General features: G+C 53.0%; 1 protein-coding gene across 4 annotated transcripts; it reads right to left on the bottom strand.

The window, feature by feature from the left end:
* Nucleotides 1-72: 72 nt before the first annotated feature.
* ERN2 (endoplasmic reticulum to nucleus signaling 2) lies at nucleotides 73-17,600 on the bottom strand. Of its 4 annotated transcripts, none has more exons than XM_036916942.2 (22): nucleotides 17,314-17,599; nucleotides 15,593-15,698; nucleotides 15,186-15,219; nucleotides 14,873-14,945; nucleotides 11,554-11,626; nucleotides 11,308-11,415; nucleotides 10,931-11,032; nucleotides 9,748-10,012; nucleotides 7,972-8,050; nucleotides 7,737-7,884; nucleotides 7,508-7,629; nucleotides 6,648-6,803; nucleotides 6,242-6,380; nucleotides 3,607-3,691; nucleotides 3,262-3,451; nucleotides 3,086-3,185; nucleotides 2,804-3,003; nucleotides 1,404-1,551; nucleotides 1,190-1,317; nucleotides 517-640; nucleotides 370-437; nucleotides 73-285 (listed from the first exon to the last, which is right to left on the bottom strand). In XM_036916942.2, exons 1-22 carry the CDS (start codon nucleotides 17,566-17,568, stop codon nucleotides 73-75), a joined length of 2,916 nt encoding a protein of 971 aa, XP_036772837.2. In that variant the 5' UTR covers nucleotides 17,569-17,599. The 4 variants fall into 4 exon arrangements, with proteins under 4 accessions (XP_036772837.2, XP_036772836.2, XP_057343025.1 ...); XM_036916941.2 differs by having other exon boundaries at nucleotides 6,242-6,383; XM_057487042.1 differs by lacking the exons at nucleotides 14,873-14,945; nucleotides 15,186-15,219 and having other exon boundaries at nucleotides 6,242-6,383.
* Nucleotides 17,601-18,630: the final 1,030 nt, after the last annotated feature.

Genomic DNA, 18,630 nt, shown 5'->3' on the forward strand with positions numbered 1-18,630 from the left:
CAAGACTGCCAAGCCTTTGTCATTGAGGCCAGCCTCAGCCATGGGCCTGACTCCTTGTCCATTTGGCTGGCCTTAGCTCCCAGCAGCCCCTGGGCATGGCTCCCTGGCCCCTGAGGCCAGCGGGTAGTAGGGCAGGAAGAGGCTTTCAGAGGCGCAGCTCCTCATGGCATGGTATGTGTGGAGGAGCAGCTGCGGGAAGCGGTCTGTGAAGTACTGGACGAAGCTGTCGGGGACAGGACCTAGCACCTGCTGCACCTCCACTGGGAGCTCCCTGTAGTGGTGCTTCTGGAGAGGGTTAGAGCAGAGAGCTGGCTCAGCAGTGACCAGGCCTCCCCACAGTCCAGGTCCCACCCAAGCCCTGGAACACACCTTGTTCCTCATGGCACGGAGCAGGTCTCGCACTGACATCCCTTTATATGACCGGAACCTTCTCAGATCTGTGGGCAGAGAAACCATTGGCAGAGCTGTCCCCGCTGTGCCTCCTCAGCCTCCCGGGCACCCCGAGTCTGGCTGTACCTGTCTGCAGCGGCTCCGAGATATGCTTGTGCCAGTTGCACCGGACCACCGCAGAGCCTCCCGCCTCCAGCGCTGTCACCAGGGGTGCCTGCTCAGACTCTTTCTCCAGCCAATCGCTGACATCCTAGGCCCCCATAGAGTTCCTGAGTCTCATGACCAGTTTCAGAGGCCATATAAAACCAGGAGTGTCCTATGGCTTAGGGGAGTGAAGCAGCAAAAGCTTTTGGCAAAAGGTTTGTTGCCCCTTGCAGTGTGCAGCCTCTCTGTGCCAGGTCCCCATGTTGCCCACCAGGTCTTCACCAACCTGTGAAATAAGTACTGTTGTCTCTGTTTTACAGATGAGCAAACAGGCTCAGAGCCACAAGTCCCTTGCTCAAGGTAAAGTGGAATGGGCTATCTGGGATGGGTATAGCATAAGTGACAACCAGGGCTGAAAGGAATGGGGTGTGTTTTCCCACAAAGGAATGGGGCTGGGAAGGCTGGTAATGAGTCGACTGGAATGCCTAAACGGCAAAGTTTAGAAGGCTAGGCTCAGGATTGGTTTAGATAGGGAACTGGGCTCTCCGGAATCAGGTAGACAAGTCTCTTTCCCCAGTCATTCTGGCTTCCCCTTTTTTTTTGCTTAGGACCCAAACGTGAGACTTTCTGGGCATTCCCAAGATTTTCCTCTGACCTGGAAGAACTGGAGCTGCTTGGCTCTGCTCCAAAAGAAGGGGTGGGCAAGCACTTGGTGAGCAGAGGGGCGCGCCTGCGGTAGTGGGCTCAACATGGCCTCCACCAGGCTCCGGGCGATGACCCTGTCTGTAGGGACAAATGGCAGGGATGGCTTCAGGCCTGCCCAACCTCATGCCCTGCTTCCTTCTTTGCCAGCCCCAGGTTCCCCTCACCATGGGTGTCTTCCTCCAGGTGAGCCAGACAGGGAGCCCCTGTAAGAATGTTTGCCTGGCGATAGAGATTCTCTCCAAAGGGGTGGCTGCCACCAGAAAGCACATAGTAGAATAGGCAGCCCGCAGAGAAGATGTCTATTGCGCTGGTCTGGGGAAGAGAGATGAGCATAAGGCGGAGTTCTCCACTTCCAGGAAGTCTGCCTGGCTAACTACTCCCACACATTGATGCTGTAGCCTGGGGTTTGGTTCAGACTAGAACTCAAGGAAGCTCTGAGAGGCAGCCCCTTAGCCCTAGACCCCCACCCCTCACCACCATTGAAAGGGCCCAGCTTGTCATCCAAAACTTTCGCCCCTACTGGGTTTTTAGTTCAGGTTTCCAAGCTTCATTCATCCCGGGCTAGCAGGTAACTGAAGCTAGCCAGGCCTGAGGCAATAGAGTGGCAGAACTGAAGTGGCATGGGCCCCGTCCACAGGAGGAAGCTGGTATTTAGCTCCAGACAGTTGTCTTTGGGGACTCCCGGGGAGGCAGAACTTTGATTTTCAAAGAGAATCCAGAAATCTAGGTTTTTATGCAGAATTTCCCAAAAGATAAAATATTGGTCATTAATTAAAAAATTGTCCAGGCTCAACATCAGTGCTTTTGGTCCTTGGGCCCCCATGTTGCCACTCCAGCTTTCTCTCAACATCAGGAGTGGGGGTGGCTTTGCTTAGTAACTGTCCTTTTGTGTTACTCTCATCTGTGCCATGACTTTAACTTCTACTCACACACTGGCCACTCTAAAATCTTTAATCCTGGGGTCCAAACTCAAGTGCCTTGGGGTGGGGAGTAGGAATTTATGTGTCAGAGGCTGCTCTGTGCTTCAACTCTATTAGCTCATCTGATGTGCCCCCTTACCCTTCATACCAGGGGTTCTCCACCCCTGGCTACACATTAAGATCACCTGCGGCCCTCCCCGAGGCTAATCAGGTCAGAATCCCTGGGTGTGGGGCCTGGGCTTCTGACTTTTAAAATTCCCCAGTGATTCTGAAGCACAGTGAAGATTGAAAACCATTTTCTAGCTCAGGATTTCTTAACTTTGCTATTATTGACATTTTGGGCCAGATAGTTGTAGGAGCCGTCCTGCACACTGTAGGATGTCTGGCAGCATCCCTGGCCCCCTCCCACCAGAAGCAAGACCCACTTCCACTGCCAAGTGTGATGACAAAAAATATTTCCAGACATTGCTCAGTGTCCCCTGGGTGGCAAAACAGTCCCTGGTTGGGAACCACTGCTCGTGGTAAGAAGGTATGAATCTCCCCACATTGCAGGTGAAGAAACAGGCTTGGAGGAGTGACTCAAGGTCTCATGGCGGGGCATGTGGAGCCTTAGCAGGAGAGGCAGTGGACCAGGGGGCACTCACAGGGCTGTCTGGGGGCAGGAGCTGTAGGAGCTCTGGCGCCATCCAGCCTTCCGTGCCGGGGATGCCTGAGTGGAGGCTGAAGCTGCAGCGGCCAGCCGGCAGCTTCTTGCAGAGGCCGAAGTCTGAGAGGACCACGCTGCCTCTACCCTGGCTGTCCGGCCCGGCGATGAGAACATTGCTGGGTTTCAGGTCCCGGTGCACTGAGAGCAAAGCAGGGCAGAACTGGGCACTGAGGCGCGAAGGCAGGGGCTGAGGGCAGAGGGCGGGTGGTGGGGCCGATACCTATGTGTAAGGAATGCAGGTGGGCCAGGCCGGACATCAGCTGCTGCAGCGCCAGCACAGGCTCCAGGCCACAGCGGTCCAGCTCTGGCTTTTCCACATACTAAGGAGCAGTGAGAAGCAGGCGTCACTCTGCACCCTGGACTGCACCACCCCACCCGGCCTGCTCAGCTCCTCACCTCCTGCAACGAGGCCTGGCAGAGCTCCAGGGCAATGTAGTGGAACTGGGGGCCCCGCTCGGTGCAGAAGTAGCGGAGCACATTGGGGTGCCTGTCTGACTCCTGCAGCAGCTGGACCTCCCGCCGGACCAGGCCGAAACACTCCCGGAGGAGCCGCTTGACAGCCACAGCCCGCCCCTCAAACTGCCCCCTGGGTGGGCAGAGGGGGCATAGGAGGGAAAGGTTAGGAACTGGGGAGTGAGGTGCCAACCTGCATCCACCTTGGGGGTTCTTTGAAAAAAGGACTCAACAATGGACAGTGGGGAAAGGGCCATGTCTCCAGCCTGGCTTCTGGCTGCCACTCACCGGAAAACAAATGTCCCGCCTGCCCCGTGACCCAGCACGTCCTTGGGACTGAAGGAAATCTTCCCCACTACCGTGAGCTGCTCAGCTGGAGGGAGGCAGACACGGTCTCAGCATATGCTCTGGCCCACAGTCAGCACTGCCCTGTCCACGCCTGCCCACTCCCTCAACCTTTCTCCAACTCCCACCCATCCCTGCCCAGCCTGTGTGGGACTGCTGGGTCCAAGGCCTGGTGCTGCCCCTTCCTCTGTGTGTGAACTTGGGCAAGCTACTTAACCACTGAGCGCTCGTTTTCTCATCTATAAAGCAGGACTAAGGTTAGTAATCCCACAGTGTTCCTGTGGATTAAATGGTTCTATGGAAGACGGGGTGGGGTGAGGCTGGCTGTGTTATCTTCCCCTCCCATTTCCCCCCTTTTGGTATTCTCTGCCCAGTTTTCTTTCCTTCTGCCACTCTCCCTACCTCCCCCAGTTATAATAGACCCTTATACTGAGGAATTGGCTTCCAACAGGAAGGTGAGTTTGGGCAGCTAGAAACGTGGGACAATGAGTACAGTCACAGTAAAGACTGCCCAGACAGGGGCGGGAGGCAGCAGGCATTCAGATGCTAAGCTGCCCTAGAGTTAGTTCTAGGGCAGCAAGGAGCCCCCTGAAGGCCTTGGCTTCCTGTTAAGAAGGGTGGGGTTAGCCCAGGCAGGCAGAGGTCTATACACTTGGACAGTTAGTGCTCTTCCCTTTGGGTAACTTGTGGGAGACCCCTCACGAGGACCCAGGCACATCTGGGCAGGCTTGCCTAGCTCAGCTCCAGGGACCCAGTTCATATAGCTAACCGTATATGGCACCCCTGGAGCTGTGCTGTGCAATGGCCCTGAGAGCACTCTACTTAGGAAGAGCTGCCACCTCTAGTCTCGTCAGTCAGCTCTAGGAAAAGCAAACGAAAATCAGTATCGGGTATCGGAGAAAAGTACGAGCTGCCCTTCAGCATTGCTGTGGATTATTTGCTTAACATTCACTCTCTGTCGGCAGACGCAGGCAGTAACCTAAATCCGTGTACTCAGGACTGTCAGGAGTGGGTGGCCTCAGGGCCTTGCTAGTAGCACGTCCCCCACAGGTAAGAGTGGGCCTGTCTGTCAGGCAGCTCAGAAAGCAGGGACAGAGTCGTGGGAAGCCTGTTTGAACAAGCCCTGCTCAGCTGGCTCCAGGCGAGGGTCCCTGAGCACTTCTGGCCCCTTTCATACCACTCAATTGGTTCTGCCAGGTTTCCTGTCTCTTGCATGTCTGTCTTCCGTGCTCTCCATGCCCTTGCTGTGGGGTAAACACTCACTGTGTGCTCTCTGGGGTAGATACTCAGGAGCACTGTCTATGCTAGACGGAGGCCGGGCTTACAGCCAAGAAGGCCATGAATGCAGACCCATGAGCTTAGGGGAGGCTCAGTCTGCACACACATATTCACCATCACTTAGCTCAGCATTCTACATCACTGTCACCGAGAAGCTGCACAGGCAGGAGTGGTGTTCTAACGTAATTGGAAGAAGAGTGCCTCTGCAAAGCTGAGGCCACATGCTGCCTTTTGTTGCTGCTGCTCCATGGACTGGGAGACCCTTCATGTCAGTCACGTTCTCTTGCAGGTGTTGCCAATGTGCAAACAGAGGTATGGTCCCACAGCTGACCTGCCCTTGAATTCCTGAGCTGCCGTCCTGCTGCCTTTGTTAAGCCTGGGGTGAGGGTGGGGGTGGGTGGTATCATGAACCTTTCTGCCTTCATCCCCTCCCAACATAACAGGCATTGTAACAGAATCCACCTCAGATTATTGTGAATATCCTACAGGTTAATAAAGGCAAAGTGTCTAAAACAATGCCCAGCGCACAGTAAGCCCTGTATAAATGTCAGCTCTGGCATCCACTCGCCGTTGAATATATGACATCCTGCAGTTCTGGAGGACACTGAGCCAAGCACATGTGCATGGATTTGTGGCAGTTAAGTAGGAGTAGGATGTGACTCCGCTGTAGACTTTGTGAACATAAAAACGTCTGTGAGGAATGTTCTGGACAGACCAATAAAAACTTGTGAAAGGCCCCCTGGGGCATCCTGCAGATACCAGAGAAAGTTTGAAAGGGCTCGTTTATAGGAATAAATTGAGAAAAAAGAGAAAAATGTTTAATAACTAAAAAGCCCTAAAGATGGAAAATGGTCCCTAGGTAATTTACTGTCATTGTTACCAAACATGATAAATTAATACATTAATAACATCACCTATTTATGATTTAATACTAATGATCATGGTAACCTCTCAACGAGGTGGTGTAATGAGGTGGATGTTCTTATTACCATTTGACAGATGAAAAAACTGAAGCTCAGAGGAGTTAAGTAACCCGTCAAAGTTAACAAAGTGGAGTTAGATCTATACCCATCTCCATTTGCATCCAGAGTCCTTGAAAATACCAACAACAATAAAAAATGGTGGCAGCATTTCTAGAGTGCTCGACTACCCAGCAGATTCCATTAGAAATACCCTCCTATGTAATGAGTAGGCTTAACCACCCCACTATAGTGGCTTCTAATAAACTGACTTTGAGACTAACCTGTCCCTCTCATTTCTCTGCTCCTGACTCTGCCCTTGCCTGTTCGCTTAAGCTCACCATCAGGGTCTTCAAGTGGCTGGGCTTGTTCTGAGGGGCCTTGAAGCCTCTTCTGGCCCTGAGGGGTGGCCCCCGAGGGCTGGGACTGAGCATCCTTTGAGACATCACGAGGGTCTGCAGGTGCCAGGGGGACCTGCTGCTGCTGAAACACAAGAGCCTAAGAGGGCTCAGCCCTGACTCGGCCCTGGCCCTTGATGCACCCAGCAGCTGTGTGTGAGATGGCCTGGCACTGGACCCTGCACCCACAGAGCCCAGAGGCAGGGACTTGGGGAGCTGCTGGGGGAAGCCAGGGTACCATTGGAGCTAGGTCAGGGGCAGAGTTGCTGAATGGTCTCAGAGAAAAAAGGAGCAGAGATCCCCCTAGGATGACCCTAAACACACCTGAGGTCGGGGGCAGTGGGCTTACCTGCCTCATCAGGAAGAGCATCCACCCTCCCAGGAGGACAGCAGTGAGGCTAGCGGCCAGCAGGTCTTGGGGACTCAGCCCTGGATTCAAGTGTGGGGTCTTCTCTTCAGGATGTAGCACCAGGTCCCGAGGTTCCTCTCGGCTCAGCCTCAGGAGCTGAGGACAAAGGGACCTTCACCCTTAGCACCCCCTGGCATTGTGGAGCCCCTAGCCCCTCTTCATCACCCAGTACAGGGCTGGGCTTAGCTGAAGGGGCAGTGAGTGGGTGGTCTGTGTGGTGGGACTTCTGTCATTCTGCATGGTGCTGAAACATGGGGCCTCAAGAGAGTGGTCTTCTAAACCTTACTGATGACCAGTATCTCTTGGGGTATCACTAAAAAGCAGAGATACTCTTGGGGAATCACAAAACATGCAGATATCCACCTGTAGAGATTCTGATTCAGTGGGGCTTGAGTGGGCTTCCAGGTGATTCTGATGAGCAGCGATTAATTGCTCCAGCTCATGGCTGTTCCTTCTAACCTTGAACTGCAGGTAGTGATTCTTGTCCAGCCCTCTCCCAGGAGAGTGTGCTTTTATCGTTTTTTTTTTTTTCATTTTATTACCTGATACATTTTTAAAACTTTTACACTGAAGAAGAATAAAGAAAGCTGATCCATGTTTACTATTTAGATAACCAATACCTTTTGGCACTTCTAATACATTTCTGGCAATAACAAAAAAAATGCTATTCTTCTGCAAAATTGTGGGAGGTCAATTGACCCACCCCCAAGTGTTATTCCTAGAAGCCTGAGGAAATGGTTCAGTGGCTGCCCACCCACCTGCCAAGTGTGCCCCAAGCCACCTACTCTTCTAGTACTGACCTCCAGGAAGAGTGCTTGAGCCTGTGTGCCCTCTGAGGGTCTGTTCTCAGCCGCCCTGCTCCCTGGGCTGGGCTGGACCCTCAGCATAGTGGTGTGCAGGACTGGGGGTGGCTCATGGTGTCCTAAGAGGCAGGGCAAAAGTCAGCAGGCTGAAGGTGACCTCAGCCTTCCAGCTCAGAAGCCGGCCTCACTGGTCTTGCATCTACACATCTGAACCAGGGGATCTTACCAATGAGCAGCCACTGGCTAGGGAGCGCCACGCTGCCCAAGGGGTATCTGACAGCAGTGCTAGGTGAGCCCTCTCGCTCTCCTGAGACTTGGAGTGTCACCTCGTCTGTGGTGGGGCCATCCACGGGGGCCAAGGTCAGTCCACGAGGCTGTGGCAGAAAACAAAAAGTCGTGAGTGAGGGGTATCCTCTCCTTTTCCATTCCTCCCTTTCAGCCCCTTAGAGGCCCCTTCTCACCACGAGAGCCACCTCTGTGTGAACCAGTGCTTTAGAAACATAGAAGCCAGCTTCATCCTTCCCCACATACAGCGTCATCCTGTGAGGAAGAGGAGGAAGGGGAGAAGGCTGAGTGACAGTGGTGCGCAGTTTCAGTTACCTCTGTACACGTGTCCTCGTGTTGTCCCCTACCACGCTGACTCTGGGCTTGGCCACGTGACTTGCTTTGGACAGTGAGACAGTACCAAATGGGACACAAGCAGAGGCTGGAGTGGTGCCTGTGCCCTGGGGCTTGTCCTCTTGTGCTGTTCTTTGGAACCCTGAGACTACCTGCTGGGGCATGAGACCTTACTGACACTCCCTAGGGCAAGTTGCCCACCAACTGTCATACAGGTGAGACTGTCCTAGACCATCCAGGCTCAGCCAAGGCACCAGCTGACTGCAGATATTAACTTCGACCACCCAGATCAGAAAACCACCCAGCTGACCCACAAAATCTTGAAAAATAATAAATGTCGTTTTAAACTCTAAGTTTTAGGGGTGGTTTGTTATGCAGCTAACTGATACAAACTCTATAGTCGTGATTTCTAAATCTATGTCTAGCCCAGATTTTTTAGAAGAGCTCAGTTCTAAATCTGAACTTGTTTCATTCCTAACCTCCTCCTCCTCTAATGTTCCCTACCCGTGAAAATGACAGCAGCCGTGTGCTTCTAGAAACCTGAGCATGACCCTTGACTCCTTTACCACAATTACCAAACTCCCTAATCACCAACTTATTTTTTCCTCTTACTTTCCACTCTTTTCCATCTCTAGTGTTTCCAAGCTGGTCCAAAGTGTCTTCATCTCTTGCCTGAACTAATGTAGTATTTTTGTAAGTGTGCACTTCCTGCCCACTCTAAGTATTCTTCACACTGCAGCCAGACTTATCTTTCTGACATGAAAATATGATCAAATCACTTCTTTGCTTACAACCCTCCAACTTCTCCTTGGACATAGGGGAAAATGTCCAAACTCTTTAAATGATCCTATAAGATCCCTACTTAATTTAACAGCCTCAGACTTTATTCCCTGCTCAGTTCTATACTCCAGTCTTACTTAATTTATTTCTGTTCCCTGGTGGCCATCCTCTGTCTCTTGTTTCATCCTTGTGGTCTCAGTTTAGATGTCCCTTCCTCCAGGAAGCTTTCCATGACTACCTCCTGCCCCCAGTCTCAGTTTAGGTACTCTTCTTACATATTCCCATGGCATATCTAATTTTATGTCATCCTTAATCATACCATATTATAATTGCCCCTTTACACACCTGTCTCCCCCTCTAGACTCCAAGATTTCTGTAGGTAGGAACATTGGCTATATTATTGTACTCCCAGAACCTAACAAATAACTGATAGTAAGTGCTCATTTAATATGTAAGGAACAAACTGAATGAGTGATAATCCCTGGTTTCCCCAGGCTGCCTCATGGCTCCTCACGATGGGGACTCTAAGGTAGTCAGTGCTGTAAAGGTGATAATTAACCTTCAACAGGCAATAAGGCACAGCACCCATCAAGCACAAGAGCTGTTATCTATACACAGTGGCGAGGTGGAGGCCAGATTTTACCCTCTCAGCTGCTGAAGAGTGGCTACCAGGAGGTCTGGGGAGCACATGGGGGATGGTGGAAGGCAGTTTGAAGTATTTTGATCCCTTGTTCAGCTGTGCTTCTGTGTCATGGCCGAACATCACACCTGCCCATTGGGTCTGCACTACAGCACTCCCGAGGGCCTCCTTCCCAGCTCCCCCAGTCCTGGGCACCTACAGCAGCTGGGTGTCCAAGGCAGAGAAGTGGGTGGCTGTGTCCTGGGGGCCCGAGGCAGGCAGTTGAATGTGGCCCCAGCGGAGGATGAGAAAATGCACGGTGTCCCAAGCCAGTGTGAGATGGGGTAGCTGGCGTAGGCTATCCTGGTGCCAGGTGTAGACACCCATCACAGGCACACCCAAGTCCTGCGTCCACAGCACTGCCCCACTTCCTGGGTCCACAGTCAGCAGCAGGCCCATCCCACAGGATGCCAGGTGGCTCATGTCTGGCAAGAAAGATGTGGCCAAGGGGGTCTGATGTGAGGCAGCTCAGAGCATCTTGGGGTGGGGAAGCTACTCAGGAGGTGGGCCATCAGGAGGGCCTCTCAGGTGTGTGGAGGTCAGGTGAAATCACCTGGAGGGTTATCAGGACCTGTGAAGGTCTGAGTTCACGGGATCACTCTGATCAGTCAGGGGATTAGTCAGAGTCAAGTTGGGGGCTGTGTAGGATGTAGGGGTCAATCAGGGTCATCCAGAGGTGTATGAATCAGTCCAGGTTACTTGAGAGAGATCAGTTAGGATGTGGCAGAGTCACTTATGGTCTGATTGATGTCACTCAGGAGAGGTCAGTCAGGGTGGCCTGGAGGCATGTGGGTCACTTGGGAGTCGTTTAGAGTGTGAAGGGGGTCAGTCAGGGACCCTGGGGTGCACTGTAATGTGTCGGAGTTACCCGCATGGGAGTCGGGGTATAAGGCACTGCTTGGGGCACCTGTAAGGCCACTCAAGCAGTTAGATGAGATACTCAAAATATCCAGAGGGTGGTCAGGGCTACAGGGGGTTAGTCCCAGGAGAGGTCAATTACAGTCATCTGTCATATCACACTGGGGCTAGCTGGAATACGTGGGGACTGCTCTAGGGGTGCAGGGGTTTCTGGAGTAATTCAGGATGTGGGGAGTCACCAGGAGCACCTGGGTAGGCTCATTGAAGAATGGAGGATGGTAAGGACTGCTCAGGGTAAGGAGGGTGAGGCTGGGTGTTGGGGAGTCACCTATGGTCAAACATCAAGGGTGTGTCATCCAGAATATGGGGACCCAGAGGAGGTCTGGTTGGTCACAATGTGGCAGGTTTAGGTCATGGATGCCACTTGGGGTTCCCTGAGCTGGGGAACTTGCTCCCAGAGGGCGACAGAGAAAGGCAGCACTCACATTTCCCAGGCGGGCCGTCCATGGGGGGCGCTGAGTAGCGGTGGTAGGTGGTGTTCCAGTGCAGGGCCGGGGCCCTGGGGTCGTGCATGGTGACTGTGTACTCTGGGGATGCCCAGAAGCAAGGTTACCAGGAGCACCCACATGGTTCTCCTTTCTCCCGCACCCAGGGGATGAAGGGCCTCCCTGAGCACCAGGCCTGGAGGCCAGAGTCTGTGAGCTGGTTATTGTTGTAACCCCAGCTCCTTATTCAGTGCTCAGCGAAGTATGTGCTGCCTGACAGATTGGCCCAGATTCAATTTGGATAGCAACTGCCAGGCATGCACAGAGCAAAAAGGGGGACTGCTCAGAGCTTGGGGAGCTGCTGGGGCCTGACTCACGTGTTCGGCCGATGTAGAGGCGGGGGGTGGAGGGACCCTCTGTGGTCAGGGTCACCTGTGTCTCCCCTGACTCAGGGTCCACTACAAACCAGGTATCCTGCTTCTGGCCTGTGGAGGCAGAAAGTGTTCCAGCCTAGAAATGGCTTGGAGAGGGTGTGCACCTGTCTGTCCTGTGCCCGGCTGGGCTCTCATGCCCTAGGCCCCTGTGCAGCTGGACTTGGCCCCACAGGCTGGAGGGAGGCTCACCTGTGTAGAAGATACCGTCAGAGCTGCGACATGGGGAGGCATGAACCAGCTCAGGGATGGTGAACGGCAGTCTCTGAAGAGAGGGAGAGTTCCAGGAAGAAGTGAGAGCAGAGAAACACACAGCCTGTCCATGAAGTACAGTTAATACAATTTCCATTTTTGAGAGAGGCTAAGCAACTTGGGGGATGTCACACAGCTGTTAAGTGGCAGAACCAGGCCTTGAACTAGACAGTCAGATTCCAGAGCCAGCATACTTAACCACTTTGCTACACAGCCTTTTAAGGAATGGCAGAAAATCCCGTGTCCAGTACCAAGATACCACCTGACCCACTCAGTCCTGGCCTGACAACTTCCTCTACAGCACAGGCAGAGATTTCAAAACTCAATGACCTTGGCAGCCTCAGAGAGGCTGGGGCTGCTCCAAATTATTAAGAGCCCTGAAATGCAGTGAGAGACTCTGGTTTGGATTCTGGACTAGGAAAACAAAGAGCACCTTTGGGACACTTGACAAGATTCATATCGACTGTGGATTAGAGGATGATATTGCATTGATGTCAAATTTCCTGACTTTGCTAATTTATACTCAGACTAGGTAGGAGAAAGTCCTTGTCCTTAGGAACACACAAGTGACACTTTAGGAGCAAAGGGGCATAATGTGTGCAATACAGTCTGAAATAGTTCAGAAAAAAAATTTATAAATACATTTGTAATACTGTATCTATTTTAATGAAAAGAGAATAAAGTAAATGTGATGTTAAAAATCAATGAGTCTGGGTAAAGGGAGCAAAGAATTTCTTTGTATTATTCTTGCGTTTTTTTCTTATGTGTGAAATTATGTCAAAATGAAAGATCCTTAAACTCTACATAGTGCTCTTGCCAGACAGCACCCCAGGCACACTAAATACCAAGGGAAAGAGAACCAGAGTTTCCTGGGGACATGGTCAGACCAACCAGCAAAAGAAGCCATTTCAACCTATAATTGGTTTGGCATGGCTATGGCGCTCTAAGGAAACACAAAGAAGTTGAGGGGTACCTAACACAGCTGTGTGGAATGGTGAAGGAGTGCTGGAAGAAGTTTGTTCATTCATTCATTCAGAAACTGTTTAATGAGCACCTATTATTAGCCAGGCACTGGGACCCCATAGTAACGACAAAGTTCCTTTCTACACAGTTACTTTTCTGGTGTGTGTGAGGAAGCAATAATAAACAAATACACATACTGTAATGTCAAAGAGTGGTTAGTGCTATAAAAAAAACACTAAGAACTAGGATGGAGAGCAATTTGAAAAGTTATTCTATACCAAGTGCCCCGGGTATTAAGAACCCAAACCAAGAGAGGGAATGAGTCTCAAGGTCATGTGGGCAGATGGACAGCTGGTGCAGAGGCCACAGGCAGGGGCCGCACCGGCTAGGCTGTGTGAGGAGCAGCCGCAAGGCCTGTGAACCTGGAGAGGGTCAGCAGGGGAAGAGTGGCGGGAAGTGAGGGCCTCTGGAGGCAGGATCCTGCATTGGGAAGGAGTTTGGATTTTAAATTGGGACTTGAGGGATGGGTGGGAGACAGCCAGGGGCAGGGAGCTCTTCTCACAAATATTCTGGTTCTTTTGGGCTCGTGGTGAAATTTTACAACCTTTCCCACTTAAAGTAGGTGCAGCCATGAGACTTGTTTTAGCCAATGGGAGGGAAGCAGAAGAGACACACATCCCGTCTACAGGGACACTTTATGGGCCAGTGTGCAATTCACCAAGTTCTCCTTTTCTGCTTTAGTGGTTGAGAAGCTCAGGCTGAGATGGAACCTCTAGAAGCTTGGGTCTGCAGGAGACCACCATGCACACAGCCTGCAGGGACCAACGCTGGTCACCGGTGTATGTGTGTGCATGTGCGCCTGTGCAGGGAAGAAATGGAACAGGAGAGGGGAGCGGGCCTGCTCACCTGGGGCCTGATGAACTTTGTCAGAATGTCTGGACTTTATCCCTGAGCAGGGGGAGTGCTGTGACTGACAACCACATAAGCCACACTAAAGACCTGGTGGTGACCCTCCCCAGGCGGGAGCTGGGCATGACTGGAGCTCTCCAGTCCTCTCCACCCTGCTCTCTGCCCGGGAGATGCACTGGTTTGGATCACCTCGGTGGGTGCCTTGTGCTCCAGCTTCCAGCTGGGTTGGGATAACGGGGAGGGAGTGAGATCAGGGTGTATATTCCCGTGTCCCCTCTCCTCCACATAGGCATGGTGGGCTGGCCATGCCCCTCCCACAAGGCCTCAGCCCTGTTGGGTGGCCCTCTCCACCAGCTCCCTCTATCTCCAGGGTGCAGGAACAATTCCTTCCACTCCCTCTGAGTTTAGGCTGCTAATGGTGCCCAACTGTCAGGGGCAGAGGACATGGCACTGGGCCTTGTGGTTTCCTACACTCCACAGAGGTACACATCCCCATAAGTAATCCCTTCAATAAGTCCTCAAGCTACCCTATATGAGTGTGATTCATTTGCTACAGAGACCTTGCTTGATTTACACACTAAAATTTCTTTCCAATTCAGTTTATAAATCACTTCCTTAAGACCTTTCTGGCAGGCCTCCCACGGCTTCCCACAAATTCCCCTGTGTGCCCCTTCTCCGTGTGACTTTTCAGCTCCTTCCACAGTCAGACAGAGTCTGTTTCTTCACCACTGACCCTGTGCTCGGCCACAGCTTGCCTTGGCTGATGAGACATTAGCGAATGCGATACAAGGGAAGCTTGACAGGTGTGTGGGTGTGAGCCTGGCCCTCTCTTGCTGCTTCTGGTGCCCTTGTTGATAGCCTGTGAACAAACCCAGGCTGGCCTGGTGGAGGATGAGAGGCACATGGCCCACTCGCCCCTCTCAAACTCCAGCCAACCACCAACCAGCCTTCAGGAGAGCCATCTAGCTGACCAGTAGCTGACCACTCAGCTGGCCAGAATCTGACTGTGATGGCTGAGCAAGCTCAATCAAGACCACCCAGCTGATCCGACCTAAAGTGTCATCCTACAAAATTGTTCATTAAACCACTGAGTGCTTTAAGCCACTGAGTTTGTGGGTTATTTGATACATAAACATAGGTTTCCCCTTAAAGCCTTCAGAGTCCTGGAGAAGCCCCCAGGATTTCCCCAGAGCCCTGACAGCCTGCTCTGCAGACACAGCTGGAGACACTCCACCACCTGCTTTCAACAGGTCTCTCCAGACAGCCTTCCCATAATGTGCTCAGAGCCTGGACTTAGTCCTCTGTAGGACTCAGCCCACTTCACTCGCAGTGCTCTGGCTAACAGAAGCCCCAGCTCTCTCCCATCTGAGTGTGGTGGGAAACACACCATTAATCCCTGTTGTTTCTGAGTCCCCAACATGTACAGGCTGCCGTCAGCTGGATCTGAGAGAAAGGCCGTCCTGTGGGGCAGAGGAACAGGGGGAAGGGTGAGTACATGCTCCCTGGTTTCATGAATACCCCCTTTCCCTCCAACTTCCCAGCTAGTCAAGCCCACCCTCGCAGGAGGCTCCACAGAGCTCAGACCAAATCTGTTGCCTTACTGCCAACATGCCTCCCAGCCCCCAGCCGTTCCTTCAGACAATTATGCATTCTCCCTCTCCCAGTTGCCCCCTCCCTTAAAAGCCCACAGGTTCACTTACTCTGTGACGTACATTGGCCCTTGAATCATGGGATCTGCAGGGACAGGGACACCGAGCCTGAGTAGCCCCCTCCAGACTCCCCACTGGACAGCATAGCTCCCTCCTATTCACTGGGTGCTGACTGCATGCCAGACACCAAGCTAAGCATTTTACATGCGTGTAATCATCCCAAGAACTACAGGAATTAGGGTCACTACCGTTGGCTCCATTTTATAGTTGAGGACTTTGAGGCTTAGAGAGGTGAAGTGACTTTCCGAAGCCCACACAGCTGATAAATGGTGAAGATCCTTGCCAACACTGGCTTGCTGGCTTCTAGACCCTATGTTCTGGTCTTCTCTGCTATGGCCATGTACCCCTCCCTGCCCACCCAGGGTCCAAGGGAGGAGGAGTGACTGCCTGTTGCTCACCATCCTTTAGTGTCCACTTCAGGTCCCCTGTCTGCTTGCTCAGTGCGTGGAGGCTCCCATCCAGGGTGGACACCAGCAGGAGGCTTTCTGCCCGGAGGGTCTGGACCTGCAGGGCAAACAAAGTCAGCTCCTTCGACAGGCCTGAGACCACCCCTTGTCCGTGCCCCAGACAGCCAGCTGTGACTCCCCTCCCCCAGAGAGGGTGGAGTGGGGGTGAGAGGCTTGGCTACCCTGTGCCTTAAGTCCCACCTCCTCCCACCCAAACCCCCAATTCCTTCTGGTTCTCCAAGACTGAAGGCTTATACAAAAGCACTTCACAGCCTCCCTGTGAGATTGGTGTTAGTCTCACCTTGTGCAGGTGAGAAAGATTAAGGCTCCCAAAGGTTAAATCATTAGCCTAAAGCCACAAAGATAACAAAGAAGAAATCAGGCTTGAACCACCATCCCTCTGATTTCAGCGCCTGGTCTCTTTCTCTTCTGCCACACTTTCTGCCTCTCTTGGGGTGACCCCTCTACCCCCCCAAACCAGCCCAGCTGCTTTTGGTGCCAGGCTCCAGGAGACCCCCTGAATGAAGGCTGGGGGTGGCCGAGGGGAGGGCTGGAGCTGCCCTTACCTCTGGCCCCTACTGGGCCAACTCACCTGCTCTAGCTCCTCCTTGAGCAAACAGGGTGAGGCTGAGCTCCCAGCAGGAACCCTAACATCCGGGTGGCCCAGCCGCACCCCTGCAAAGGCCACATCCTGCTCCAGGACCCTCAGTTTTGGGATGGAGCCAATGGTTTTCATGGACAGTCAGAAAACTGTGTCCTAGCCCCTCTCTTTTCCTGGTCTGTTTTGTGATCTGAACATGGCAGGAGGGAAAGTGGTCTAGGGAAGAAGCTGCAGGCTCCTTGCCCACAGCTGAGTTTTGTTTGACCATCATTGTATTTTATAATTTGTTTCTAATTGGCTACCAATTTTTAAAAATTGGAAGGATTTCACTTAAAATTCTAGATTTCTAATTTTTCTCACTTCTACTTTCTCAACTTTTTTTGGAGACACCTGATCTGGCCACTGTGGGCTCACGTGCTATTTGGTAACCCTGTCGGGCTCCCAGACCTGGAAGCGGGGAGTGTGGTGGCGGAACAGCTCAGTCTATGATCCCAATAGCTGTTCTGGGGGCTCCAGGCTGGGCAAGTGGATTCTAGGCTGGGCTCTATGCCTTCTCGCTGCATTTCTCTAAGACTGGCTTCTTCCGCTCCTGGCTCGACCGATCCGCACGCCTCCAACTTATTTATCCGAAAGGCTCTGAACCCACGGTCCTGTCACGCGGAAGGTGGGAGCGTTGTGAACCACCTGAACTTGTAATACTGGGCGTGTGGGTGCATTTCTCCACCGAGGACCCTTGAGTTGATCATATGCTCCTAGGAAGCCGGGATCCTAGAAGCTATTGAGGGCATGGGAGTAGAGCCAGGCCCCCCGCCCTTGGCTGTTCTCTTCACCTGCGCCCCCACGCTGCTTCTGCAGCCTGGTGTTCGAGTGCCGGCGCCTTCCCACGCTGGCACTTCTCTCCAGCAGGTGTTCGTGAGGGCAACCGGCAACTCCCCAAAGCTGGCCAGGGACCGATTTGGGGCGACCCCAGTCGGTGTAAGGGGGCGAGGCTCCCCTGTTGACGCGACGCGCCCCAGCCCCATGCGCCCCAGCCCCCAACCTTGGAGACTCCGTGTCCGTCCCCTCTTCTCACCTGTGGCCCCAGCGTTCCGAGCAGCGCCGCAAACCGGAGCAGGAGCCCGAGCGGGGGCCACCAGCCCGAACCCCGCGCCGCCCCCGCCATAGCGGAGGGCAGCCGCACGGCTGGCCGGGTCCCTGGGTGCCTCCAGCGGACAGCATGGCCCTCGCCGGCCGGGACAAGACTCCGCCCCGGGCAGGGCCGGTAGGGTGCGCAGAGGCTGGGGCGCAACCTCAGCCTGTGTTCCGCTCCCTTCCCCGCCCTTTCCATCACGCACACCCGTGTCCCCAGTCACCTCGCAAGGAATAGCTCTGAGCTTTCACAGGAAAGGGAGTTTACCGACAGAGGTGGTTTATGGGGCACTTGCCACGTGCCAAGTACTCTCCCAAGTGCACTTAATCTTCAGAGCATTGACGATGTAAAAGCTGAGGCTCAGACGTGGAATTCAGATTCCGATGTCTGATCCCAAAGCTTGTGCTCTTTGTTGCTATGCCAGTGGCCTCCACTGAAAGATGATGAAATATAGATTAACTGATTGACTCAGTCAGTCATTCGATACATATTTACTTACTATGCCAGCCTGGTGAACAAGAGAGATAAGGCCCCTGTCTGTAGAGCTTACAGAGTCCTATGCGTTGGATATCAGACAGCACAACATCAAAGGTCTCCTTGCCATGGCAGCTACAGTCCGTGGTTCAAGAAGGGCCTGCAGGGGTCCAATTAATTTGCAAGTTTGGGCTCATTCAGTTCCCATCCTTGTGCAAAAACCCTTTCTGGTTTGAGGATCATGCAGCCTGGCTCTGCCACCTTCTCTCCCTCCTTCTCTTTGTCATTCATTCTCTGCCCTCCTGGTCACTCATCCACAGTCACTGAAGACTTAGCTAGCTGGCCCAAAGCCTTCATCTCCCCCACGGCCCAAATCCTGCTGTCATCATCAATGTCATCACCTGCTCCTGCATGCTGCCCTGGATGCATGCTGCAGGCAGTTCCCTATTACCAGGCTTGCCCAAGTAGTCCCAAGTAAATCTTGCCTGTCTGGCACCCCTATACCCGAGTTGCTCTGCGGGTGGGCTGCTGAGCTTCCCACTTCCCTACAGAATTTCCCTTGGCTTCCTGGAGCAGCCTCGTACACTCTTGCCCATGATTAACTGATGTGGGGGTACAAAAGATTGGCCTCTTCGCCTCAAGGTGGAAGCAGCTCTGTGGTGCAGTTAGTGCTCTAGTGGTCCCCGTGGGATCAGGCTGAAGCCAGCTCCCAGCCAAGATTCCTCCTCGTCTCTTTCCCTTGATCCATTGCACGTCACTCACTCCCCTTCTCTTAGTTTCTTCCAA

Source organism: Manis pentadactyla, chromosome 10, assembly GCF_030020395.1.
Source record: "Manis pentadactyla isolate mManPen7 chromosome 10, mManPen7.hap1, whole genome shotgun sequence".
NCBI classification, from domain to species: domain Eukaryota; kingdom Metazoa; phylum Chordata; class Mammalia; order Pholidota; family Manidae; genus Manis; species Manis pentadactyla.